At 41.5% G+C, this 27,905-nt stretch overlaps 1 protein-coding gene across 1 annotated transcript in view; it reads left to right on the forward strand.

Annotated features, from left to right (window-relative positions):
* The window catches only part of RXFP1 (relaxin family peptide receptor 1), a 1,268,256-nt gene that overhangs the window by 1,141,118 nt on the left and 99,233 nt on the right, over positions 1–27,905 (forward strand). Inside the window, exon 14 of the mRNA XM_085641728.1 lies at positions 9,470–9,541. Coding sequence (XP_085497854.1) covers positions 9,470–9,541 — 72 coding nt within the window. The remainder of the gene's footprint in view (positions 1–9,469; positions 9,542–27,905) is intronic.

Genomic DNA, 27,905 nt, shown 5'->3' on the forward strand with positions numbered 1-27,905 from the left:
GAAACAGGTCTGTTGGCATATATGGTTATACTACCACTGCCTCTTCCTTCTGCCCACAATAGTCTATTATATTGCCACAGCCTCTCTTGCCAGTCCTGTATTGTTGGTTTGTTGCCCCTGCCCCCCTTTCCACTGCCCTCCATAGTCTGTTGTGCTGCCACTGCTCTTCCTGCCTGCCCAGTGTGGTCAAATTGTTTCATCTGCACTCTCCTACCTGCCTTCAATTTTCATAGTCCGTGCCCCTGGCCTCTGCCTCTCAACAGTATCCCAATGAACCACTAGATTGCTAACATTCTAGATTTATTACAAAAGTGTGGAACGCCTGACGTCATCTTGAAGTAATCAAAACTGTAATACCTAGAGTATTTCCTTTAGAAATTACATATATGAGAGGGTCTTATTTGCATCAAAATTATGGTTAGTGCTCTAAAAAACTAAAATGAGGACATATTTTCTGAGTTTTCAAATAGCGACAAAGAACGTTTAAATTATTTGTGTGTATTAAATGTGCCCGTCAATAGCTACCCATGTTTGTATAAATAAACGACAAGGGTGTCTACTTGGAGAGTACCCACCGGCTGGAGCGCCGGGATTAGGCACGGTAGGGCGTCAGACACATCAGAGCTTCACTAGCGGTGTAAATACATTCCACGTGGATTCATTGTATGCATAGTCGCCTTTTAATGAATATCACGCAAATCGTCATTGTGATAGGTGCATACGGTTTGTCCAGCATGTCCTAGGTGTTTCTATAAATATATTTTTTTTTAAAATAATAAAAAACAATGGTCGGTTCCGGGGGATGGGGTCCCCGAGGCCATTAGTGGCCTGAGGAGGGGGGCAACGCAGCCCCCCTCCTAAAGATTTTTTTTTTAAAAAGGCCTTGCCCCGGGGGTTGGGTCCCCGGTGCCGATTAAGGCCTTGGAAGGGGGACCACGCGGCCCCCTTCCAATTTTTTTTTTTCAAAAAAAAAAAATTAGGGGGCAGGCCCTGGGGGACGGGGTCCCCAGGGCCAATAAATTAGAAAAAGAAGGGGGGCCACACAGCCCTCCTTCTTAAAAAAATAAAATAAATAACAGACCGGCATCGCGCCGAAGGCCACGCCCCCTCCTTGCAGCACTCTGCAAACGCACCCCCTGGCCAGTTGTAAGTTGGGGAATTAATTCCCCTTCAATACTGAGGGTCCCTGAGGGCCAACTAGCCCAACAGGTATCTCCAGTATGCGCCAGGGAGCTGTGTTGCAGACAGGTGTTCTGAGGCCACGCCCCTTTTTACACCTCTCTGCAACACAGCTCTGTGGCGCTTACTGGAGGTACCTAGTGGGCTAGTTTGACCCTAGGGACCCTTAGGATTCATGGGGACTTCATCTCTCAACTTAGAACGGCCACAGGGCACGTTTACACAGTGGTGAAGGGAGGCGACGGGGCCTGTGGCGCGTTTTAAGTTGGGGAAATAATTCCATTTCAATCCTGAGGGACCCTGGGGGCCAACTAACCCACCAGGTGCTTCCAGTAAGCGCCACTGCTCTGCGTTGCAGAGAGGTGGTGCAGGCCATGCCCCTTTTTACACCTCTCTGCAATGGCGCTTACTGGACGTACCTAGTGGGTTATTTTGCCCCTAGGAACCCTCGGGATTCAAGGGGACTTAATCTCCCAACTTAAAACGGCCACAGGGCGTGTGGAGGGGACGGGGCCTGAGGTGACGTGTGCAAACACGCCCTATGGCGTGTTTTAAGTTGGGGAAATAATTCCCCTTCAATCCTGAGGGCCCCTGGGGTCTAACAAGCCCACCAGGTGCTTCCAGTAAGCGCCACTGAGCTGCATTGCAGAGAGGTGGTCTAGGCCGTGCCCCTTTTTACATCTCTCTGCAACGCAGCTCGGTGGCACTTACTGGAGGTACCTAGTGGTCTAGTTGGACCCTAGGGACCCTCAGGATTCAAGGGGACTTAATCTCCCAACTTAAAACGGCCACAGGCCGTGTTTACACAGTGGGGAAGGGAGGGGACGGGGCCTGAGGTGACGTGTGCAAACACGCCCTGTGGCACGTTTTAAGAAGTAGTTTTAATCCCCCTGCCCTATTATATACTAGGGGCTTACAGAGGAGGTCATGCTAATCACAGGGGTCCCCAACACATAGTGTTCCCTAGTGTATGTAGGTGTTTTCACTGTATTCTGAGTGTCTTTTAACATAGCACTGGCTCTAGGACTGGTTAGTCAGATTCAGTTACCACCAGTATCCGTCTGAAAAAGTTGAGGATACAGGATGATTTTGTAACAAGGCTTCTTTCTGCTCTTCTGTTTGTTCTTTCTGCACGTTATCCTTTTTCCTGCACTTTTCTTTGTCTTTGAGGACTTCTGTTGCTTCTTTCTGCATTTCTTTTTTTTCTTTCTGTGCGTTTTTTCTTCTTTCTTCACATGTCCTATCTCTGTAGGCATAGTTAGAAATTAGCATTTAAAAAACCTTTGAAATTCACTGAAAAACCATAAGTTTCAGGCACGTTATAGTTAGGAATTAGCATTTAAAAAACCTTAGAAATTCACTGAAAAAACCATAGGTTTCAGTGGCGTTATAGTTAGCTGGACTTTTGACTCGTACAAAACCATTGAAATTCCACCGTTATAGTTAGTTCAGCTAACTATAACTCGCGCGCCCGCAATGCACTGCTGATGACATGGTCAGTGACATCACTCATGACATCACTGATGACATCTCAAATTACATCACTGATGACATCACTGATGACATCATACTTGTAATAGAGTGGCAGACCTCCTCTCACCCTAATATAACCTTTGATACACACATTCAAAAATAGAAAGTAAAAATTTCAAAACAATGGACATACCACTACCAGTTACAACAACCTATTCAGTAATTCTAAGATCCACATACACATCCACTCATTCACCAACTGTCCTATAAAGTCACTCATACATGTACTCACTCATGATATGTACTCATACACCTATACATCCTGTTACACAACGCCACTCATCGATAGTTACTCACACACATAGTCACTCATGCTAATAAAGAATCAAACATCCATTTACTTGCATATACAGTTATACACACACCACCACACTTACTGCTACAGAACCTTACACATACTTAGTCTTTTAAACAATCACTTATAGAAACACATACTTATTCATACAGGAACTCTTCCAATTTCTCACTCTCACATATACTCACTTATATACACCAATAGTCACATATACTAGTTTAAAACATATGTAGTTACTCATAAAGACACTAGTGAGACAGGCATTCAGTCACTAACACACCCATGCACACACTCATCCACCCACACAGTCCTGCACACATGCTGTCTTCAACACATACAAACAGTGAGTCACTCATTCATGCACCTATGCACTACGTAATACCCCCCACCGAACCATACAGAAACTCAGACACTCATACTGATACTCAATAAACCAACTAATAACCTATATAGACACTCATGTAGCTACTCACCAATCCATGCAGCCACTTATGCACAAAGTGAGAGACTGATACAGATATTTACATATTTAAACATTACTCACTAAGCCATGTATTCACTAAGATACACTTAATCAGTCAGTTATACAATCAATTTTTCAAAAACAAATCATCCATTTAGACACTTATATACCCATTTATTCTTCCATCGACCTTGAGATATACATATATAAAACATATTTAATTTTCAGAAAAACACACATTCACTGGAAGATGTCATCGGTGATGTCATCAGTGATGTCATTTGAGATGTCATCAGTGATGTCATGAGTGATGTAATATGTGACGTCCTCAGCAGTGCATTGCGGGCGCGCGAGTTATAATTAGCTGAACTAACTATAACGGGGGAATTTCAATGGTTTTGTACGAGTGAAAAGTCCAGCCAACTATAACGCCCCTGAAACCTATGGTTTTTTCAGTGAATATATATATATATATATATATATATATATATATACACACATACACCCAGGGTCTGAATTAAACATGGATCCGAATTTTGTGTGATTTATCGCCTTGGTCACAGGTGAGTGAGATATATACAAAGTGGTCACATGGTCATACCTTACACTACGGGTCCCAGAATGCACTGTCACTATCATTTCTTGACGTGGCACCGTGATCTGTCCATTATGCCACAATCGCGTTACAGTACCAGTGTCACGTGGATATAATAAAAAACAGTGTCCCATTTTGTAGGTGTATGCTGCTCAAATAATTAGCACAGTGCTGTTGCTTGTCACGCTTCTGTGTATTGTTTGCAATGCGGCGTTCTCAGAGAGAGGAATCTCCCCTCTCGTCTCCCTTTCTTATACCAGCACCCAATATCCATGGCAGTCCGGTGGTTGGTGCATGGTTTCAGCGGGTCATGCCTCCTCAATTAACATCCAAACAAAGTTCAATTTTACCGGAGGCCCCCGACCCTGCAGGGCGGGCTTTGTATGCAGGAATGGAAATCCTATTGAATTAATGGCACACAGAGTTCAAAGCCACAACGTAGACTTGTTTGCAAAAGGACTTTATTTTTCTCGTGACACAGCAAAAAAGTCCACTCTCATTCCTTACTCGTTTCGGCGATGTATCGCCTTGGTCACACGTCAAGACATGATAGTGCCGGTGCATTCTGGGACCCGTAGTGTAAGCTATGACCATGTAACCTCTTGGTATATATCTCACTCACCTATGACCAAGGCGATACATAGCCGAAACGCGTAAGGAATGAGAGTGGACTTTTTTGCTGTGTCACGAGATGAATAAAGTCTTTTTGCAAACAAGTCGACGTTGGAGTTTTGTAGGGGGCTCTTTCGACTACTTTAATAACCTCATAAGGTCCAAGTCACTGGCCCAGTACTTTGTGTTTAGAATTGAGGAGCAAAACTAATACCTTTTCACCCACTTGCAATCTTCTCTACCTAGACCTCTGGTTGTAACACTTTTCTTGTAGGTTCTTAAGTTCTCGAATACTGTCTGCAGTGGTTTGTCCAATGGCTTGTAATTGTTTCCAAAGATTAAGGGCATACTCTACTAATGACACTGAGTGTTCTTCCTGCTCCTCAGAGTCTTTGAGTACTGATTGAGGTTGATGTCTCAATAATAGCTCAAACAGGCTAAATCCTGTTGAAGATTGAGGGGTGTTCCTGAGAGTGTATAGTATTAGCAGTCATACTTTCTCCTAATCCTTCCCATCACTTTCTGGATTGTTTTATAAAACTGTTCCACTAACCCATTGGTTTGGGGATGGTACACAAGAGTCTTCAACTGTTTTATTTTCAAGACTTATTTCATCAATTGAGACATGAAGTTCGGTCTTTGGCCCATGATTACTTCCTTTGCTATCCCTATGCAGGAGTAAATGGCTTATAGAGATCATAAATATGGCTGCAAATGATACATCTTAATTGAAAGGCTTCAGAATAATTTGTGCCAAAATCCACAATCAGAAACAATAACCAGTGACTTCCTCCTGACTGTGCTATGGGTCCCCTGGGTCCATGTCCATTCTCTAAAAAGGGGGCTGTAGGATCTGTAAACGTTGTAGAGGATTGTTTTGTAAATATTCTGGACTTTTCAGTTTACATACCTGACATGTTTGGCAATGCCTGATAACATCTGCTAATGCACTTGAACAAAACAACCTTTGTAGCATCCTCTTTTGGGTTTTCTCTGCTCCTTGAAGGCTTCCAATGATGTTGTTATGGACTAGTTGTAGAACAGCAGAGCAGAACTGGTGACGTACAGTGCTTCTGGAGGTGGAGTGATATCTTCCACTCCTCTGGCTCTACCAGTAGTTCATTGGAGAGTGGGAACTTCTTCTTGTTCTACCCTGGAGGACAGAAACGTCTCTAAGATCCAGTCCATGCAGGTAAATATCGTTTGGGTACCTAACAGCACCTTTCCAGCTTACTTCTCAGCTAGTTGGTGTTTACTCTATTTGGGCCGTGGGTTCATTTTTTTTTTTTTTTTTTTTTTTTAAACCGTTTATTACAATCTCAAATATATACAAGTATGGGCCTACAACCTTCCGGCCGGCCGCTAAAGTGACAGAAATAAATGACATATATACAATAAGGCACTTGGCGTTACAGAGACGCTAAAGCAGGAGGTATCAAGAACGTGGGCCACATGACTCTGAGCCCACAATACGGTTTCGTTTTATACAACACAACAACATAAAACCACACCCGCAAGGCAACCCGAGAGCGAAAGTGACAACATATGCTCCTCAAATGGGGGGACCCCAACCATACACTAAAATCGAAGGGTTCAGTTCTTTTAATATTTTCTTTTGCCAGAGGTGCTTCGTATCCCGATACTTGCAGAGGATTGCCAAAGAATAGTTCCCTAAAATTAGGTACATCAGTCCCCAGTATAATAGGTTAAGGCATCTTAGGTTATAGCTCTACCATTAGGAAAATCTCTCTTCCTTGACCCTGTAGCATTTCTGCCTTACAAGGGTAGGATTTCACATATTGATGCATACCACTGATAAAAGCATGGCTTTTCTCGGGGAGATGGGAGGACCAGCATTTGTAAACATCCACTGTCTACTAAACCCCATGTTTTCTGGCAATTTATTTTCACTCTGGTCATAAACAGATGGGGGCTTGAACAGGTATCAGCATAATTGTTACCCAATACACTGAAATCCAAGGATTCAGGCTTTTTAGAAGGACATATATCGGCTATGTGATACCACTCCTCAGAGTAATAACTTTGGTGTACTATCAGGGAGAGATTTACTATTATAGGTAATTGCACTGTTGCCACATCTTCTTTTCTAATTTTAAAGTGATATTTGCTAGGAGCAGCTTCAGTTTGTGATAGTGGAGGAAGCAGAGCATTATTCACAGCAGCCCATTGGCACGAGGTCCCCAAAGCTACTACATCAGAGGGAGAGCGGTTAGGGTGCTCGAATACCCATCTCAGAATTGGTAGCGGTCCCCCGTCAAGGAATTACTCAATAACAATCTAATCAGAAATTTACTTTGAAGAAGCTGCTGGGGTGTGTAATCATTTGTCTGAGTGATCCTTACTACATAACAATTGCTTTTAATATTCTCTGTAGAATTGATTCCTGTAAATCTTCTCAACAAACCAAGTCTTGCTAATATTGCCTTCTTGGTGTCTTCATAAGCAGTTGTCCCATCAAGATTTGCAGCCTGGCACATGGCCTGAATTTCTCCCATTACTAAGGGGGCAATGTAAAGAGCCCATAGCTCTGGAAACCATATGGCATTGTGTGCTATGTGATCAAAAGTATTGCAAACATATTCAGTATCTTCACCAGGTGTAGATTATTGTGGCACTGATACAGGTACATTGGGGTGTACTCTTCATATGGCTGTAGCATCTGTAAGCTGAGTGATGGCCTCTTAATCCTTTTCATAGGCAGCTAACCATCTGGCACCTTCTAATTTCCAAAGTCTTGATAATTGAACTGGGTTTGTTGCTGTAGATGTTGGATCACTTGAATAAGTTGTTGCTGAACTTCAGCCAGCTTCCATAACAGCAATTCCAATGTGCTGATAGGCAAGTTATGGTACACTGGGGCTATCTGGTGCTGATCTATGGAAACTCCCCAAAAGGCTTGGCCAAGTTGAATACATATTGTAGAAAAAACCTCAAAAAATGCATTAGGATCAACAGGTTGGTGGGACAGTGTAACAGGGGAAACCCCAGTCTGGGACTGCCACCTCTTGAAAGGGGTCAGGGCATCGTTAGGGTTCCAACAATGGGACATCATCAAGATAGCTAAGGTCATTGATATAGGGACGGACTCAGACAGTAAGATATATGAGGAACTGGAAGTGGAATTCAGGTATGGCTGTTTAAGTGTTTGCAACTTAGATATGCATTATATTAATACAAGGAGAGTATGACCGAGGTCCAATAATGTTCCCCTATCCAAACAGAGTACTAACTGAAGGAATGCCAACTGAAGCAATATCATTACATTATTAGACACTAATTAACAATGCCTCTGACTGGATGGCACTGGTAAGAGACAGGTGAGTGAGAGGTTTTAGGAGTTTGGACAACACAAAGTGGGAGGAAGCAATGTTGATGCCCAGAGAGTTTGTGGAAAAGGTTGGTTTCTTCCTGGTTTAGCTCAAACTACTGAACTGGACATATTACACATGTAAACAGCTGAAAACAGTTGCATGTACTGGATATGACCAATGCATCAGATGTGGTGGAGATAGGGGAATTTCCCGCATACATAGTGGGGTTCCCCACAGATAAGTATATTTTGTGATAAGGTTAAGAACCTCATAGATTGAGTATCCACTGCAGATCACTATGGATGCCAAAGGACTGCTGCTGGGTATATGGGTGTGGCGGGCAGAACATACTCAAATATGTGAAGGTAGTATGTAATACCAGAATGTCAGACAGGACATAGGTGCAAGATGGGGACATGTACAACTATCTGGCTTAAGAGAATGGTGCACAAACTGATTCATTGAGGCACAAAAGACAATGAAGAGAAGAAATTTTAAAACATATGGGGACAATGGTGTGAGTTCCATTGCATGTCATGAGATACCATGTATGACCAGGAGTCTTTTATGGATGTATGTTGAGGATATACTGAACCAAAACTGTAAAAGTCTGAGCAATCAATGACTCCAAATACTGTAATAAGATGCAAATCTTCATGCCTGATCTGTCACTTATGCTTCTTTCTGTGACTTCAACTCAATAAAAAAATGTGTTTTTAAACAAGCAGAAAGGAACAGCCACAGTCCATCGAGCAGAAGGTACCTCGCTCTCATCACAGCCATGGCCAGTCCTTGTTATCTTCTCTTTTTTATGAGTCACTCAACTGCCTTCAAGCTGTCATGTTGTTGTCAGGCAAAGCAAGTGCCCTGTGAATTGTATGCTGAGATAAATTAGCCAGAGCTGTACCCCTTTATCACCCATGTTACTGACCTAACCGGGGCTCTGAAAAAAATTATCTCCTACTTGTAAAAAAGTTGGGAATGATAGGCCCAGGTTTTTGAGTGTAGGCAAAGAGTATAAAGTATGTGATACCAGTTGGCATCCATTGGTGGAGTAAAGAGCAGAATTATTAATGTGGATGTTACATATGGATAAGTCACTCCCACAGCCACATTCAACTAAAACCACAACATCTAACTCCAAACAGGGGACAAGCTATGAAGATAATAACTGTCTGCTTGTACCAAAGTTCAATCTTTTGACTATAGTTGCCTACCATTTTGAATCCACTGGTCCCAGACTCATTCTGGGACCTCTGACATTTTTCCCATCATTGTAAGTTTAAGGTGTTGCTTTTCAAGTAGCTCCCACTCAGGAAAGAAACAAGATTAGGGTAATCATCAAATATTTGTGGGTTGTCAAATACTTGCGACTATTACCATATGTGCAGCAAAGAAATATTATCGTATATAAGAATGTCAGTGATGATTTGGTGTTGTCTTTTCTTTACACATCATAGGAGCCTGGAGGGCATTGAAATTCCAAATATCCAGAGACGGATGTTCAGTTCACTGAGGAATCTTTCTCACATGTGAGTTAAATATTACTCTTTGCTATTTTTAAAAAACTTTTTTATGTTTCTTAATCTAGCAAGAAAAACAAACATTGTGCAAAATTTCCTCTGTAAAAAAATGCTGTCACCTGTTGTAGTCCCCTTTACTTTTCGATTATGATTCAGTCAACTTGTTCTTTACAGGGAAGTATCTAGTTGTAAACCATAAATACACTTTAAACATAATTTTAAAGTTACCAGAAAGTGTGGTTCAAGCAAAATATACACAAATAAAAGAACATTTCATTTACACCTGTGATGTCATGGGAAATAATAGGAATGTGTTTTCAGTACTAAAAAAATGAAACCACTGTGGTCCATTGTTCAGTAGCTTTCCACTCAAAGCAAGGTCATTAGAGGTGCATACAACAGGGACCATGGATTATTTTTTATTTTCTGATTTAAAAATTAGTAGCAAGAGACTAATATAATGTTTCGAATTTGTTCAATACGAGAAGCCTGATTTAAAACATCATAGGCATGGAAATGTGACCAACAGTGTGCTCCAAATACACATCATAGTGGAAGTCACTAACCCGCAGTTTTTCCATAAAAGACCGATAGGAACTCCGTAATATCAAACTAGTAACTGTGGAAAGCACAAAAGCTTAGGAATCACGTTTTGCCTCTAAACATATATATGCCAATTAATAAGATGAGGATTGTCAATCAACCAATCAATCAGGGTTCTTGTAGAGCACAACTAATCACCTGTAAGGTCTCAAGGCACTGGTGCAATGATACGAGGTCTTTGATGGAAAATATTCATAGAGGACGTGTCATGACATATTGGTTTATGGTGCATCAAATCAATAACATATAAAGCTCTTCAGCAGACATTCATGTCTTTTTTAATTGAACAAACCTGCATTTACCATAGAAAACAAACAACGGTGGTGTAACGGGTCCGAACTGGTAAGCAAGCGGATTGTGCTCCTAGAAATAACCAGACTGCACACCAGATTGTATGCACTGGGATAGAGCCTCGAGCAGTTCTAATCTTCCTTACCTCTGGCCGCACCCAGCCGTCAAGTTGAGGGAGGTCAGAGGGTGTGTGGAACTCTACATCCCTCAAACGTCAGTTACAGACATTGTCTGTAGAGAACCTCATAACAAACATCTCGAGATGGGTGCAGGACTGGGCCACATATAATACTGTTGAATTCGAGCTGGCAAATAGATTGCCTTAGTCCCCTTTGAAGGCTCCTCACTGTCAGCACTTCCCTGTGGTTGTTTGGAGCCACTATCATTTGAACCTATGTTTTGGTTTCATGGTGGTCACACTTCCTGGACTTTCAACCCATTCCTCTTTTCCGCCTTCCCAAGGACCTGGGTCATCCTCAATTTCTCGTTCCTGCAGCTCGGTTCTGACACCGATCTTCTTGAACGTGGTTGCACTCCCACTTGATGGCTAAGGCCTCTGTTTAAATCCGGGCATGCTAGGCTTCAGCTCTCATGAGCACTCAGCTCATGAAGGCAAGGGGTGGCCACACTCCCAGGTCTCATTCTTGTGTAAGCACAGCACCCAAGTAAATGTGACTGGCATGGACAATTAATTCTCTGGCTTCCACTGGGTCAAAATAGCATGTTGTAGTGTTGCTCAAAAGTGTTTATTTGATGTTGGCAAAGACTGTTTCTTCCGTAGGGCCCCATTACCATCTTGCTGCTGTCTTTGTCAGGGACTTCCATTGTCCTGAAAGGGCCACCAGGTTTGGCAAGAAAAGCCCTCAGTAGGTGGTCATTTCCAAGAAACTTCACACTCCCGTAGCGTTACGAGATGCCAGGGCATGCCATATAGACTTTCTCTGGTCAACCTTCAGTCAATCTTTTGAGAAGATGAATCCCAAGAACCCGATCTGTGACTCAAAGAAGAAGACTTGTGCTTGTGTAGATGAGTCCATTATCACTGAGGTGCTATAGAGTGGCTAATGGCAATGGTGGTAGATCAAGATATCAAGATCAAGACCAAGATATCATCACTGATGTCCATCACCCCAGGCAATCCGGATAGGGGGGTCTCTAATGGTGTTTTGGAACACCACTACCACTGACGATAGTCTGAAATAAGTTGTTTGTACAGAGGGAGGCCCAAGTGCATCAAGAACATCATAATGTACTGCCTCTCCCGGTCCAGTGGCAGTTGCTGGTAACCTGAAGATGTTGAAGCGTGAACGCACTTCAAACTCGGACGCACTGCAAAAATGCCAGCAGCGTATCATAAATACACCAGCTTACCCCAATTTTGATCCAATTTATTCCAGGTAATCCAAGTTTTCATCTTAATTCATCATGTTACATGGTAGACGATAGTATGATTAGCTTCTAAAACGGCAGATGTGCCATAGGCTTCTTTCTGTCACATGCCCCATACATTAATCATAATCTTAGTGGTTCTTTTCCCAATGCATTTCGGGCTTGTCTTCAGGGGTTCACTAAAAGTTTAAAACAAACATGACCATTAGATTATATGTCCTGACTAAATTAAGCATTTCAACAATACTTCATATCGAATTACCCCAACTTTCTGATTGACGTTTTCCCGCTATGCGTATTGTAATGCGCTACACCCTCTCGTTTAAACAATTCGCCTTGAGTTAAACTCGAATTGTTTTACCACTTTTCAATAGTTACACATTTCAATTGCGACACCCCGTTTGTGCACCCCCACGATCTCTACTTTCAAATGCGAGCAGTCTTCTAGAACCACCATCCCTTCATACCTTCTTATCTTTGTTGTTGCGATCACTCGTTTTCACAATCCAATGTTACTTTCATTTCTAATGATCTCCTTTTTAAACTTTCTCTATGTGCTCCTCCCCTCTTTGTTAATCAATGACCTCAACCGAGCCATAACACCTCACTAATCACGCAACTACAACTCCCATAGTGCAATATATCAACCAACATAAATTCTGTGAATTTGAAATGTGCCACCATTGAGATCTAGCTTCGAGAATCATTGGGCCCCATTAAAGTCTGTCACAATGTCATCCATTGTCAGTGTGATGTGCCTATCCCTTTTAATCGCCCTGTTGTGGAGGCGCATGTCAATACACAGTCTGATCTCTCCTGGATGCTTGGGTTTTTCCACAATCACCATCTGGGAGACCCATGGAGTGGGTCCAGCCACCTTTTCAATTACATCCAGGTGTTCAAATTCCTTCAACTACTTCTGCACCAGTAGCTGGAGGTGAAACGGTATTTTTCTGTGTTGAAACACTAGTAGCTTGATTGCCAGTCTATCAACTTGCTGAACAGCTGATGGGCAGCAAGAAAACTATGGACACTTACCACCCTAGCTGGCCGTGCACCTGATGTCTCACTTTTACAGCAGTATTCATGGTTTTATTCATGATCCATTTGTATCCTAAAGTGCTCTGCGTAATGTCCACGCTATCGAAAAACGCATTTATGATGCACCTTCAATTAAGTTGTGAGGCTCGGGGCTTCTCCTCAATGCAGAAGAAGTTCCCGTGCTCATAACTAATCAAAGGATTCTCCGGTGCATTTCAGCTTTTACTGTTTGCAGTGAAAGAATATTTAAAGGTACAATGTTTCAAAGAGTGCAGAAGAGAAACTGAAAAGATCACCTCAGACACACTCTTGCAATTCACATTTCAAATAGTGCCTAAGCACTCTAGCGTATTCTATTTTTAATAATAGAATGTTTTGTTAGTAGTGCTTCACACCGCACTTCATCTGTTTCTCAACTCTATAAATAACAGGTATTACTACTGTCCAAATTAAGTTTACTCAATTTAACAACTTTGAAAGAATGGGAGCCTGAGGCGTTGCCGCATACTTCAGTGGCAAGTTTTCAACTCCATGAGTCCTCCTGTGGCTTATGTTGTGTTGCGTATGCGGGATTGCAATAAAAAAATGATGCATACACCATGTAGTTGCTCATGGACTGGCCGAAGACCACGAGGTCCCGTCCCGGCCTTTGAATACTTCTCCGTATGTCACTTTTCACTACATTCACGGGAAAGCCAAACACCCCTCGTAGTTTCCACACCATGTGGGGGTCCACACTTCACACATAACAGCTTACAGGTCCTAGCAGTTGTGTACTCTTATGATCATTTTGTGTCTCTTTTGTTTACAATAGAAACTGGCAGTATAAACATATCTTTATCTTTTATTTACGGTATTTGCAACCTGTCAGTCCTCTTGGGTGGGAAGAGCTCCTATTGGTATTTTTTTGTGTCCCCCTCCCTCACCCATCGCAGTTTCATCTGCAAATACGCCCTCCCATCGCCCTAACTGCAGACCTCAGTGTGTGATGGAGTGGTAAAATGTGCATGTTTTGTAACTCATAAGTCATGGGGAGCATGTCTTGGAAGTAACCCTTTAATCATCCGTAACAGTGAGCCTCTCTGCTTCTAGAGAAATACTGCTGAAGAACAACAAATCTCGTTTGAGAGCAGCAGAAACACTAACTCCTAAGCTGAGTTCATCTTTCATACGTTGCAGAAATTCCATGATTTGGTAGAAACTGAGCCTGCTTTGGAATAAAAGGCGTGCATCTTTACTTCCGACACGTTTAAAGATTTTACATTCAGAGACGGGTTATTCTGCACCTCCACGCTCTCTTGGTATCTGTGTTTCAATCGGATATTTAAATTTTCAGTTACACATGTCTAAAACAATCCCTTAAAAGCGTGTCTTCTTCTCCTCAGTAAATGTATTTGATTTTTATAAATCGATTTAACAGTGTATTTTCCTTGATTACTTAATAACTTTTGTTAAATGGACAGTGGTGCACATTATTTTATCTAGTGCTATAAGTAGTTACTCAGGTAATATACACCTGGACCTGGGAACTTGTTGAGTGCTGAGTAGTTCTCCTCTGAAATCAAACGTGTCACCTGGAGGTTTTAAGGCACATCTTTGCAGTACCACATCAGCCCACTGAGCTACCTTTCCGGCTTAAGGAAACAGAGTAACTAAAATAAAATAAAGTGTAAACGAGTTCATACTTTCATGTTTGAGATTTATAATAGACACTGAGAAGGGCTTCTCAAAGATAAGTTATGATGCCACTGCTATTCAACATGACTAAAAAAACATTGACAAGGCCAATAGCTTTTGGATTGCCGAGACCAATTGATTTTGCCAATGCTTGTTTTATTTGGTACCCCCATAGGTGTGCATAAGAGGCAGCCGATACCGCTCGAGCCCTGCAGTCCAACTGCCACCCGGAGGGTACGTGGGGTGTTCTCATGGTCCGGGCGTGTAGGAGCCGGCACCTCACTGTCGCATGCAGGCAGGAAAGAAGAATTACCCGAAGGCAGGGCAGGGAGCACGTAGTGGAGGCCTCCTCATCACCAGTGTGATGGAGCTGAATGCTGGTGAGGCCTGCTCAGCCTGTGGATTGCGCAAAATAGAAATACCCAATCTGTACACCAGTTAATGAGCCAAACAACAGTTGCCTCTAAACATTCCCAAGAAGTATGTGACACTCTAGCGTTCTATTTTTATATGCAAATACACAAACTTATTTAAATGAAACATCATCTCAATGTTCACACTCAATCCCATACAGCTACCTCGAAACTTTCATGAAACAAGCCTTCCTTCTCAGGCTATTGAAACTCTTCACATAAACTCATTTGTTCAAATTAAATGCCTAATCAAACTATGCAAGTCTTCAGACTCCCCAAGGTACCTAGCCCTCACATCTTTATAGAAATTAGATCCACCCTCACTAAAGCTGCCCACTGCCTTATCATCTTTAACTCCTCACTGGAAGAATGGATAGTCCCTACAGAGCTCAAGGCTGGTGACATCAAACTGCTTCTCAAAAACAAATTCCTAGATCACAAAATGTCAAATCACTTAAGACCCATCTTAAACTTTCCTCTACTAGCAAAATTCCTTGAAACTTTAAAATGTCTTGGAGTCAATCAGTCAAATTATCTTTATTTGATAAAATTAAGCATAAAAGGTTCAATAAAAGAACACAATAACTTACAAAAATTCTATCACCAATCATTCAATTCTACAAGACATCCATTAAAACTTGAATACAAAATTCCTAAAATTGTGCAATTATATAATTGAGTGCAAGCATAATTTAAGGAAAGTTCATAAGGAAGGCAATCGGTAAGGCATCAACTAAAAGCAAAATGTAATAATATCTCCAGTAATACACATATACAGTGAGACAATTTAGATCAAATTGCATAGTTGGCAAAATGCAAACAAATTTGATAAAATCAATAGCAAAGTATTTTCCTCAATTTGATCGCACACTGTATGATCTTTGCCACCACCAAGCATACTCTTAGATTGTTTGGAAGTGTGGGCCCAGGATAATCATATTCTTTCAGATCTTCAATTTCAGGCAGGTCACTTGGCACCCTAGATCTATACCTTAACCTCTACCTATTGATAAATAAGTACAGAGTGGCCAAACATGGCAATATATACTTGCCATTTATGGAACTAAGTTCCTCTTTCAATCTTGTAAATCATTCAAAATTGTGGAACATTATGTCCGACATGGGGGCTGAGGATAGCATAATTTAGTTCTTAAGGCATCTATACAGCAAGATGACAGCCAGAGTAGAATATAGCCCAAGAGGTGAAACCACTGATCCATTGAAAATATTGAGGGGAGTGAGGCAAGGATGTAAGCTGGACCCATTTAATTTTTTCGCTGTATATCAATGGATTAGAAAAACATTTTGTCAGTTTGAACCGGGATGTTTCCCAAGTTGACATGCGTCCGATTCCAGTGTTACACTATGCTGATGACGCGGTGCTTATTGCCAGGACTCTACTTGGCCTTCAGCGACGGTTGGACCAGTTTTCGCGGTTCATGGGTGACTTAGATCTGTATGTAAACCAGTCAAAACCAAATATTATGGCATAAGGCCCAAACACTACAAAATGTAAGGCATTCACTGTTAATGACACCAGAGTTGAACCACTACCCACTTTCCCTTATTTGGCATTTTCGTTAGATGCAGCATTTAGTTGGAGATCATTGGAATGTGCCAGGTCCTCCATGTTTGCTATAAGTGTTGAGGCACTATATAACTTTGCATCTAAATTGTGAATAAAACCACCGAACAAAATGGTGGTGATATATTAAAAAACATTTATCAATTGCCACCTATACAGCAGGGCTCTGCAGGAAACTGAACTATCCAGTCCTACAGAAAATTGAAAAGGTGGTTTTGAGGAGACTGCTCTCAGTTTCATGTAGTACCTCGTATGTTTGTCACGCTGAAGTGAGGCTAGGTTACATCTCTGATTACATCAAGTTGTGCCCTCTCATGTCTTTGAGCCAAATATCTAACCCCAATCAAAATGGGCAGAATCTGCACTCATCCCAAATGGATGCCGAAAAAATGCAAAGAGGTTTGAGAAGTCATTCGCATGCAACTTGTTGACTGCATGCAATACTATTAATCTCAACTTCATAATCACAAGGCCAAAACAATTAAGAATCCAAAAATCTGCACTGGGTTGATTTTAATCCTTCCTAGGTAACAGGACACATATAATCTCCAGAGATTATTTCACCTCTGCTCTGAAAGCATTCCATTCTGGTGCACCAAAGAAATCAACCCTATTACCGCCAGAGAACCCATTGGGTCCTTATCCACTCATTCATGTGCATCACTACAAACATAAGGATGAAACCAAATAATCATCAAGAGACACCAATCTCAAGCATGACGAAATCAACAACTGCAGGATTAAATAAACTGATGGTTGGCAAGCTACATCGATCTCAATCCAAACAAAACTAAAATAATGCTAGTCAGCAGTTGCTCCCTTTTACCTTCACCTTTACGTTGGCTCTCCTGTTTGGAATGCAGTCCCCACCCTTCTCAAAGAGCAAACAACCTAGGGACATCCAGACTAGTCCAATCCAACATTTATACATAAGTGTCACATCATACCTTTTTAAAATTCTCCTACAAGTACCAAATGTATTCTTCCGTCTACTCTCCCATCTAAAATCAGCCCATATATCTCCAGCACTTTATGGTGTGCACTGACTACCTAGTAAACAGAGAATAGTCTCTGGATATCCCACAAATCTATAAACAAAGTAGGACACAGAGTTCCCACAAACCAAATTCTCCAGGTACCAATTAAATTGTCCTTCCTTTTAGATCCTCTGAAGGACTACTGCTTTCAATTCTGTACTTCAGCAAAATATCAGAGGTACGTCTTTTTCAGTAAAATGGAATGGCCTTCCAAAGCACATCTATACAACCACTGATAACATAGCCTACAGGACTGTTTTAAACAGAACTGGCTCTTTCCAAGCAACAACTCCAAACCCAGTACCTAAGAAACGCAATCTGCAGCTGCATCCTTTTAAACCACATTCTACACTACCCAACAACCTCCCAGCCACAATACAGACAGAATTAATTAGGATCAATCCAACTCCATCAATCATAATACCCAACACAGAAACCAGAAACATACTGGAAAACCATTACAAGCTGTCTAATATTAGGTGCAATATATAGAATTCAAAACTAAATTAGTAAAGGCTGGAAAATGGACCAATTCAAGAACATCATGACTAAGGGGCTAACTTATCCGAGTTCAGACTTACTGCCCATCTCACACAAGCCTAGAACAACCAAGTCAAATTTTAAGCCAAAGAACAAGGTAGCCAAAGAGCTATGGCTTAGTTGTCAGATTAATGTTGCACTTTGAGGTATGCCAAGAAACACTAAATCTGAAGCTTACAAGGGTAAATATAGGATGTTTGATTGCATCTTTCAAGATGATTTCATAAGACTACACAGTCATATGTTGTTTGTACCCTTTGTTCTCACTTCCTGTAACAGATATGCACCTTCCATAAACAAATGCTGATATATCTTCATTTGCAGCCACTTACATAGCACATAGCATTTTTTTTAAAACCTCATAGCTTTAGTCGTGCCCATAAAAGGGCATCCTATCCCCAATGCCTCCTTTGTAATACACAAGCTCAGCCAAAGCTGAGAGCCAAGATGAGGGAGGGTGGAAATAAAAGGCCTAGGACAAGGAGGAAAGAAAGGGTTTACTAGTAAGCAATCTAAGCAATACCGTCACTTTCTTGTCAATCTCTTTTACGTATGAGGACCTACCGAAGCTATTGCAGCAGCTAAGGAATTGCAAAAAGTAAGTAACAATACATCAAAGCAGAATGCAACACCCACTGTATTTTAACGAACCGAATCTCAAAAAAACATTTTTGAGAGAGGTGATAACCCACTAGTGCCAAATTACAGTTGATCCTGGGCACCCACATTCAAAAGTGACAGTTCACATGTCAATGGAGCAGCCGAAATCCCTGCTACACAAATATCTTTGATTAAGGCACCCCGAGCTTTGGCCCAGGAAGCACCAGTGCCTTTTGTTGAATGTCCTTGAATAGACCCCAACAAACCCCTTTCAGAGATTGCATATACCAAACAGACTGGTACACTTTATCCGCCTTCTCATGCTGCCAGAGGATGGTCTTCACACTGAGCCACTACAAGAGGAAAGACCTAAAGATGAGCACCCTTCCTAGCTGGATGGCAATCCAACAAGAAGCTTTTTAAGAAGACGGGCAGTCAATATATGTAATTGACTTCAAACCTCTTCAGGGTTCTCTAAATGCCTGATGCTAACCCATTGAATCCTAATGGTAGATGGAGACAACCCTAATACGAAGGCATCACTCAAAAATTACAAAATGAGTAATAGCTGGCACGCACAGGGATCCACATATGTGTATCTACATCACTTATGAAAAGAGGCCCAATGATGGTTGTAAGCCTTTATAGCAGACAACCTCCTGGAGGCGTGAACTGCACAACCTCCTTTCTCTAAAAACCCAAGCTTTTTCAGTCCACTCTGCTCAACCACCACACCATGAGGAGGATTCTTCGACAAGAGGGCAATAAGAGGAGAAGAGAATGAAGAGGAGATGGCGACACTGAAAGAATCCATTCTGGTTCGGTTTACATTTATGGTGGTAGAGCAAATAATGATTTCCTATTCCAAAAGGAAGCTACTATGACCATTTCTTGCCTCTGTCTAGTAAGATGGGCTAGAAATCTGGGGAGTACTGGAAACTCAGGAAAGGCAAAGAGGAGACCCTTTGGCCACTGAGAAGAAAGAACATCTACTCCTCAAGATTCTGCTAACTGGTAGCTGGAGCAGAACCTTGGAAGCAGACTATTGTGAACATCTGCAAACAGATATATCACCGGGATGTCAAGTCTGACACATAACTGGTGAAATATCACTGAGTTAGGCACAGATTCTGAGAGGAATGGAAAATTCCACTCAAAGAATCTTCCAGAATATTGTCTACACATCCTATGTGGATTGTTCTTGGATATAGGATATTCTTCTCTGCCCGTAGAATTATTTGGACAGCCACACCCAGCAAAATACCTGCACCTGGTACCGTCCTGACTATTCACATAAGCATTTGACATGGTTTTGTCTATGTCTACAAGTGAAGTTCTAACTGTGTTAGCCCGCGCACAACCACTTTTGGATGAGAGTTTTTTTTAATTGTTCAAAAGTTTTTTAAATGAGGAGACAACGCAATCTACAATAAATCATACCAAGAAACAGAACATCAAACAACTATTATATCTATCTAAGAGAGAAATAAATCAAAGGCTACATGCAAGTACCTTAATAAAATATCACCGAGCGCAACACATACCCCGTGGATTAAGAATAGCACTAAAACCATCATTATGTAAAAATGCACAAAAAATAAGTGCTCACTCGACCTAATCCTTTTAATCATAGAGAAATTATCCAACATCCTCGAAGATTTATCAAAGGAGATCGTACTAGTGACCAATGAATTGACCAACACAATGTCAGCAGAAGACTGAACAAAAATACTTGACGATATCAACGAACAGTTAACAAGACACTCACAAGCAATAAACGAGAGAAAAATGAGAAAATTCCGCAGGGACACTGTGGATTACAAATTAGGAGAGGTTTATAGATGAGCAGAAGTCTATGCCCAACGTCGTCGAAATCGACCATATACGCAACAAACGGATACATCATCATCAGGAAGTGAGACAACGGATAGAGCATACCAACAACCTACACAAAAGAAAAACCAAAAATCCACTCCTAGTGAGCAACCAACAACATCGGGTACTTTTTTAGAAAAAAGTCACCCAGACAAAGACGCCCCAGGAGGGGAAAAAGAAAAAGAACACCCAAACACAAGGAGTACCACCATGACAAAGAAGGACAGGACAAAGAAGACAACGCCCAAGGAACAACATTTCGGACTATGAACTAGAACCATACGAACTGAGGTTATTACAAAAAGGCACATCATTTGTTCCCACCACACAGACTGATCAGTTAGAATTGGACGTGAGCCTTTTTAAACTTATGAGGAAGCTACGACTTAGACATTTCTTTGAAAACGTACTCCAGGACCAAATACCAAAAATGTCAGACCAACTACGTGGGTTAACTGTCCAAAGCACCTACCAAGCACCTGTCAGTCATAAAACACTAGACCTGTTTGAAAATCTAGTCAAACAACATCTCTCCAAATTAAACAACAAAAAAACCACAAAGAACTTGACACAGAAAGACATGGACACACTAAGGAAAACAGCTAACAACAAAAAGATTACGTGCCAAAAAGCTGACAAAGGCGGAGCCCTAGTAATTATGAACACATCATTCTATGAAGCACGAGTATCAGAACATATCTTGGATAGTACAACATATGTGAAATTGGACACAAACCCTACCATACAGTTTGCCAACTTACCAAAAGACATAATTGAAAAAGCATGAAACAGGCGTGATTGAAGAAAGAACTAAGACATTATTAACCAAACAGAATCCGAAAAGTCCTGTATTGTACATGGTACCAAAGATTCATAAGGATTTGAGAACGCCACAATTTAGATCAATAGTATCTACACGAGGAAGCTTACATGAGCCCATAGGTCAATTTCTGCAACTGATTTTTTACTAAAACGACAGAATGTAACAATCGGGGCAGAAGAAAATATTTTACTATGTACTGCAGATATAAAATCATTTTACACCTCAATCCCGCACCTGCTGGGCATTGAAGCCATAGAACACGCATTGCTACAAACAAATTTAGAAAAGAAATGCAAGTATTCCTCATGGAATTAGTTCACGTCACCCTGTATCAAAGCTATTTTCAATGGAAAAATAACTGGTACCACCAACTAACAGGTACATCCATGGGCAATTGTACTGCGCCGGTGTATGCCAATCTTTTCATAAAGAAATTCGAGGAAGATCACATCCTATCACAACCACTATGGAAAAATAAAACCAAATTGTTTTTGCGATACATAGATGACATATTCATTTTGTGGAATGGCACCCAACATGAACTTACTATGGCATTATCAAGTTTGAATACCATCGATAAACGAATACAATTCACCTTCGAAATACAAGAAACTCAAATAACATTCCTGGATGTAGAAATAACCAAGACTAATCGTGGATTTGAAACCAATATATATATTTTTTTTAAACGATCACAACAACACTTTACATTGCAGCAGTTTACATCAGTCATCACTAAAACAACATTTACCGGTATCTCAAATGTTGAGGATAAAAGAATCACATCCAATCCAGAGAAAACTATTGAACGAATAGAAGAAATGTCACAAAGATTTGCAGAAAGAGTATACCCATCATCAACATTGGAGTTAGCAAAACAACGCAGTTACACTATCTCCAGATTAGACCTACTAAAGAACATTGCTAAACCTAAAAATACCCGAACGGTGGCAGTATCCAGATTCTCAACGTCAAGTAACACATTCAAAAGAATTATTAAACGACATTGGCCAATGTTGACAATAGAACCGGATTTTAATACAGTGTTTTCACAACCACCGTTATTTGCATATACCAGAAGTAAAAATCTGGGAGAGATTCTGAAGCATCAACATATAGATACTCCATCACCAAAAGGTACAAAACCATGCTTGAATTGCAATAACTGCAATATTGTGATACAAGGTGGCCCCCGGCCTTTTGCACCGCCCTGGGCACCGCCCCCAAGCCAACGGACCACGCATGTAACCTGGGCTTCATCCTGGACTCCTCCCTCTCGATGACCAAACAAGTCAACGCTGTCTCCTCATCCTGCTTCAACACCCTGCGCATGCTCCGAAAGATCTTTCGATGGATCCCCATCGAAACCAGGAAAACAGTCACCCAGGCACTCGTCACCAGCCGACTGGACTACGGAAACACCCTCTACGCGGGAACCACAGCCAAACTCCAGAAAAGACTCCAGCGCATACAGAACGCCTCCGCACGACATGTCCTGGACATCCCTCGCCGCAACCACATCTCCGCCCACCTGAGAGACCTGCACTGGCTCCCTGTCAGCAAGAGGATCACGTTCAGACTCCTCACCCACGCACACAAGGCTCTCCACGACCTGGGCCCCAAGTACCTCAACGACCGCCTCACTTTCTACACGCCCACTCGCCAGCTGCGTTCGACCAGCCTCGCCCTCGCCACCGCTCCACGCATCCGCAGAGCCACCGCCGGAGGAAGATCCTTCTCCTACCTGGCAGCCAAGACATGGAACTCCCTCCCAATCCACCTCCGGAGGACCCAGGACCATCTCTCCTTCAGGAAGCAACTCAAGACATGGCTTTTCGAGCAGTAACGGACCCCCCCCCCAGCGCCTTGAGACCCTCGCGGGTCAGCAGCGCGCTATATAAATCCCTTGATTGATTGATTGATTGACAAGGAACGAACAAATCCCATCCGAGGAAAGGCCACAATATTAAACTACGCGCCACAGCCACATGTGACACATCAAACGTCATATATATGCTAAAATGCCCATGTGGAAAAGTATATGTGGGAAAAACAGAACGCAAGATCAAAATACGCATTAATGAACACAAATCAAACATCCGGACTAAGAACATGAAATCTACAGTAACAACACATTTCTTGGAACAACACCATTACATATCCCAATTAAAATTCCAGGTAATCGAAGGAAGAGACTACAACAAATATTTGTTAAAAAGAGAAATCTTTTGGATTATGAAACTCGAATCGTTGAAGCCGCATGGAACGAATGAACGTGTGGAATATGCTTGTTATTTATAACTAGACTTTGATTATTATTTTTCCTTGCCTTGGTCTGTTCGTTGGTACTTAAATTACGATAGCTGTATGAATTGTATTTTACCCCATTAAGCTCGTTGGTACACATACATACCCAAACATTAAAAAAGAACATGCAACTTTATTATATAGAGGCGATAGACATTTCTACCTCTCAATATGGCTACTATCTTAACACAACTATTGGTTAGTCCCATGCTAGTGTTGACTACATACGCAGGAATTACAACTTCCAATATGGCCGCCACTAAACAGATTGACCGGTTAGTCCTACGCTTATGTTAATTAAATGTGATGCAACTATCGGCATTTAAGCTATATAGTCCGACATCTTTACCAACCACACCACTTGTGGTTTCAAAAAACAGAGACGGCGACACAGAGAATCAGATAACGAGACACCAAACGGCCCGATATCACATGTAATGTAAGTAAGCTGTAATCAGCGTTGTTACTTGTGCAAACCTTGTTGCGCCTAAACGTTCGCTAAAAAAGCCGTTCTCTTCTCCTATAGTAAAAGCACTAGAGAAACTGGAACAGAAATGCCGTGAGTAAATAGAAGCTTATAATGGGTGATTGGCACTGTTTTAACTTGGTGACAGAAACACGGGCCGATATATAATGACCACGCTAAAATAATTACCACGCCACACCAACTTGCGTTTTGAAAAATTATCACGCTACCCCGACCAGTGTTAAAAATATGCCTGAGAAATGCTTCACAATCATAAAACAGCATGTTTAAACCACGAGCACTACACACAACCTTTAATAGACATAATCAGTCACCGTGACATGTTAACACGGGGGATAATGGTGAATCTTGTAAATACAGTTAATCTTCTGACAAGTATGTGTGCTATGATTAATTTGCATTGGAGCCTAAAGAAGGCTTGTAGAGATATGATGCTAAAAGATTGTTGAAATGAAGATAATTTCTAACAGCGTAAAAAATAAAATTAAAAAATACATATATATTGCGACAAGAGCCAGCATTTATTTTTAAAGCGAAGCAATGCAAACTGACAAATGCTGTTCTAGGACATAAGTAGTGCCCAGGGGGACGCAACCAATGGAAATTGGAAGCGCTATCAAGTACAAGTGAAGTTCTGACACAGACAGCACTCCTAAAAAACTACAATGCCCGAAGAACAGAACTCAACTCCTTCCAATTGAATGACCCATCCCAGTTCTCTTTTTCTAAAAGTTCCTGGACTGATTGAGGATCCAGTGTTGCACCACAACCATAACACAAGGAATCTGCATTCAACAGAACTGGAGTTGAAAAATGAAGAGTAGGTCCCCTCCCACATCACCACAAATGACACTGGACTAGACACCAATGCATATATTTCTCAATTTCCTTCAAAACTGCGATTCTGCTGTTATATTGATGAGAGGATGGATCCCACCACCGGAGGATGTGTTTGGATATTAGACCCAGACATTATATGCCCAAGATACGACAAGCACAGTGGAAGCCTATAAAATGAGATACAAGAATATTAGAGCTTAGCAACTTATACCTAAATTAGGTGTTCTATCCAAAGAAATCCTCTGCTTGCTATATCTCTATGTATCTACATCTATCTCCTGGCAGAGGCGTGCAGCTTATAAAGGTGAACTGACACATGGGTACAGATGACACCAGCAAGGACAACAAACCTACTTCCATCTGAAATCATGTTCCAGTGAATTCTAAATTCTTTAGCAGGAGTTACCCTTGGCTAGGTTGATAAGAAACTCAAGCTCAACATTTAGCAAACTGTTTACACATGGTGCAAGTTCCCTATCTTGGTCTTTGCATGGATCAGCCAATTGTCCAGGTATAGAACAGATGGACTTTTATGAATACCATTCTGGAAATCAACTTGTCTGTCTATAGCATGAGGTCAGAGAGTTCTTAGCACACCTGAATCTAGTGGAAGAGAGGAGGCTCGTAAGTGGAAGAAGCATCTCTCCTGCTGTGTTTGCTGGAAAACACTTCACCCATCTCTAAAAAAAAAGGGCAAGCAGTGAGAACCAGAACGAAAATTCACACACCATAGACCAGTGACTTACCTTTATCCTAATTTACCCTTATCTGAGGCCTAGAGGAGTGCACACGCAATCCTGCTCTGCATCCAGAATATTTCTAACACTATGGAGATACATGTTGCACTTCCCAAAAGCTGGAGGGCCACCATCAAAGTTCAACTAGAGAAAGTGCATGGGGACTTCTTCCCATGGTTGAAGCTGTCCCACTTTCAGATACTCACCCCAAGAGGAATCAAACAAAAAGATTCCTAGTCCATCAAACCCTCCCTCCTTACACTACTGGCCCAGCCAGGAACTGAAAGAGGTCTCCCAGAGAGCGCCTGTCCATCTCGAACCTGCGCTACGCCACAAGAGTGCAATGTAAAAGCAAAAGTCGCAGGATCCAGGAAAGGAAAAGGGTACACGCCGTACCTCTAATATGTACACAGAAGTGAGCACAGACATACAGAAAATAAAAACAGGAGGAATGTGGACAAGTTCCCATTTCACAGGATACAACTAAAGGGGAGAGTTTTGAAAACAAATGCTATGTGCTATGAAGTACCTTCCAAAGAAGTGGGCCTTCTCATGAGAAAAGGATGGGGACAAGTAAGGATGACAAGGTAATCTGCTATCCCACTTATTGTGAGGATTCCTATGGCAAGTCCATTATCCCTATCCTTAATAGAGCTGGACTGGAAACCAGAACCAATATTAGTAATAAAAATGTTCAAACCAGCACCACACACTATAGGTTACCTCAAACAGAATGGAGCCACAGGGACATGGTTGGGCAATGGGAGACCCGTCAGCCTGCAGCCTAATGGGGAAATGCAGAGTAGCAGAACGACTAGTGTGAACCTGCTATCTTGTATCCTTTTACATGGAATCTTTGTAGCCGTCTCACAGTACTCATTTTTTCAAAGTTACATTGTTGGGTCTGTAGTTGTGATTCTTAGTTTGCCCTTGTCTTCATGACTTTCCTCTTGTCCCTTTGCTCTTGGAATTCCACATTTATAACCAGATTTCGGCATTGATGTTAAAAAATGTTAATATGACGTGAATATGTGGGTGTGTTTCGAAAATGAATGATTGATGTTTGTTATCATGGTTCCAAGATGGCCCTTCCTCCTTCCCATTAGCAAATATCTATAAAATTCTGCAACTCTTCATTATTATAGACAAAGATACATTGTAGGTACAATGAGATAAATATCACTAGAAGAATACCTGTACTTATCTTCAACATAACTTACATTTTAACAGGATTGTTTTTCAGGTTGTAGTTTTCGAAAAAGCTTTTCATAGGACTATACTGCACGGACTGCACAGAAAGTTTCATTTCTATGAAAGGGCAGCAATAGGTAATGTCATATTTAACAACTGCAATAGTTAAGATGCGTAAATCGGAAAGCTCTGTACTGGGAAGTCATTATCAATGTAAGAGACAAAGGGCCTCAATTACAAAGCCCTGATTGCAAGAGTCAGAATTCTACTATTGGAACTTTCCTTCATAAATTTCTGACTATTTGGGGTAGGTAAAAGTCAGTAATTTCTTTTCCAACTGTTTGAAATTCAGAGAGTGTCCAGCAGGTATACTCCTGTAAATCTAGAACAGTCATGCCTCATTTTGCAGAACAAATAAAATGCTGAACACCAGCCTGATGACCAGATTGTTGTGAAACTTTCAAAAATGAAGAAGACCCCTTCCTTAAAACAACCATGACATTCAAAAAATAAAAACACCATAGTAGGGGAACAAAGGATACAAGAAAATGGCACAAGAAAACAGTAAGGAGAAAAGGGTCAGGAGTAACAGATGGATGAATGGAAAGAGGTAATAAGGATTTGGAGTTACTAGGATATAAGCGAGAGTAGTGCCTGGTGTAGAGGCTGGGTAAGAGTACTAAAGTATAGGTGATGGCAGAGCCTTATGTGGTAAGTATGGGTAGGGATAGCAATACTAAGGTATAGGTAGTGGGTAGAGGTCCTACGGTATAAGCAGGGGTAACTTTGCAATGGTATAGGCAGAGGTAGTGTCACTAGGGTGTGGCAGAGGGAGTAGACTATAGGTAGGTACAAAGATACTAAGAAATAAGTTGGGGATGAAGGAATATAGGTGTAGTTGTACTAGGGTCTAGCCAGGTTAAAGGAACTAGGATAT

Source organism: Triturus cristatus, chromosome 2_2 (genome assembly GCF_964204655.1).
Source record: "Triturus cristatus chromosome 2_2, aTriCri1.1, whole genome shotgun sequence".
In the NCBI taxonomy this organism is placed as follows: domain Eukaryota; kingdom Metazoa; phylum Chordata; class Amphibia; order Caudata; family Salamandridae; genus Triturus; species Triturus cristatus.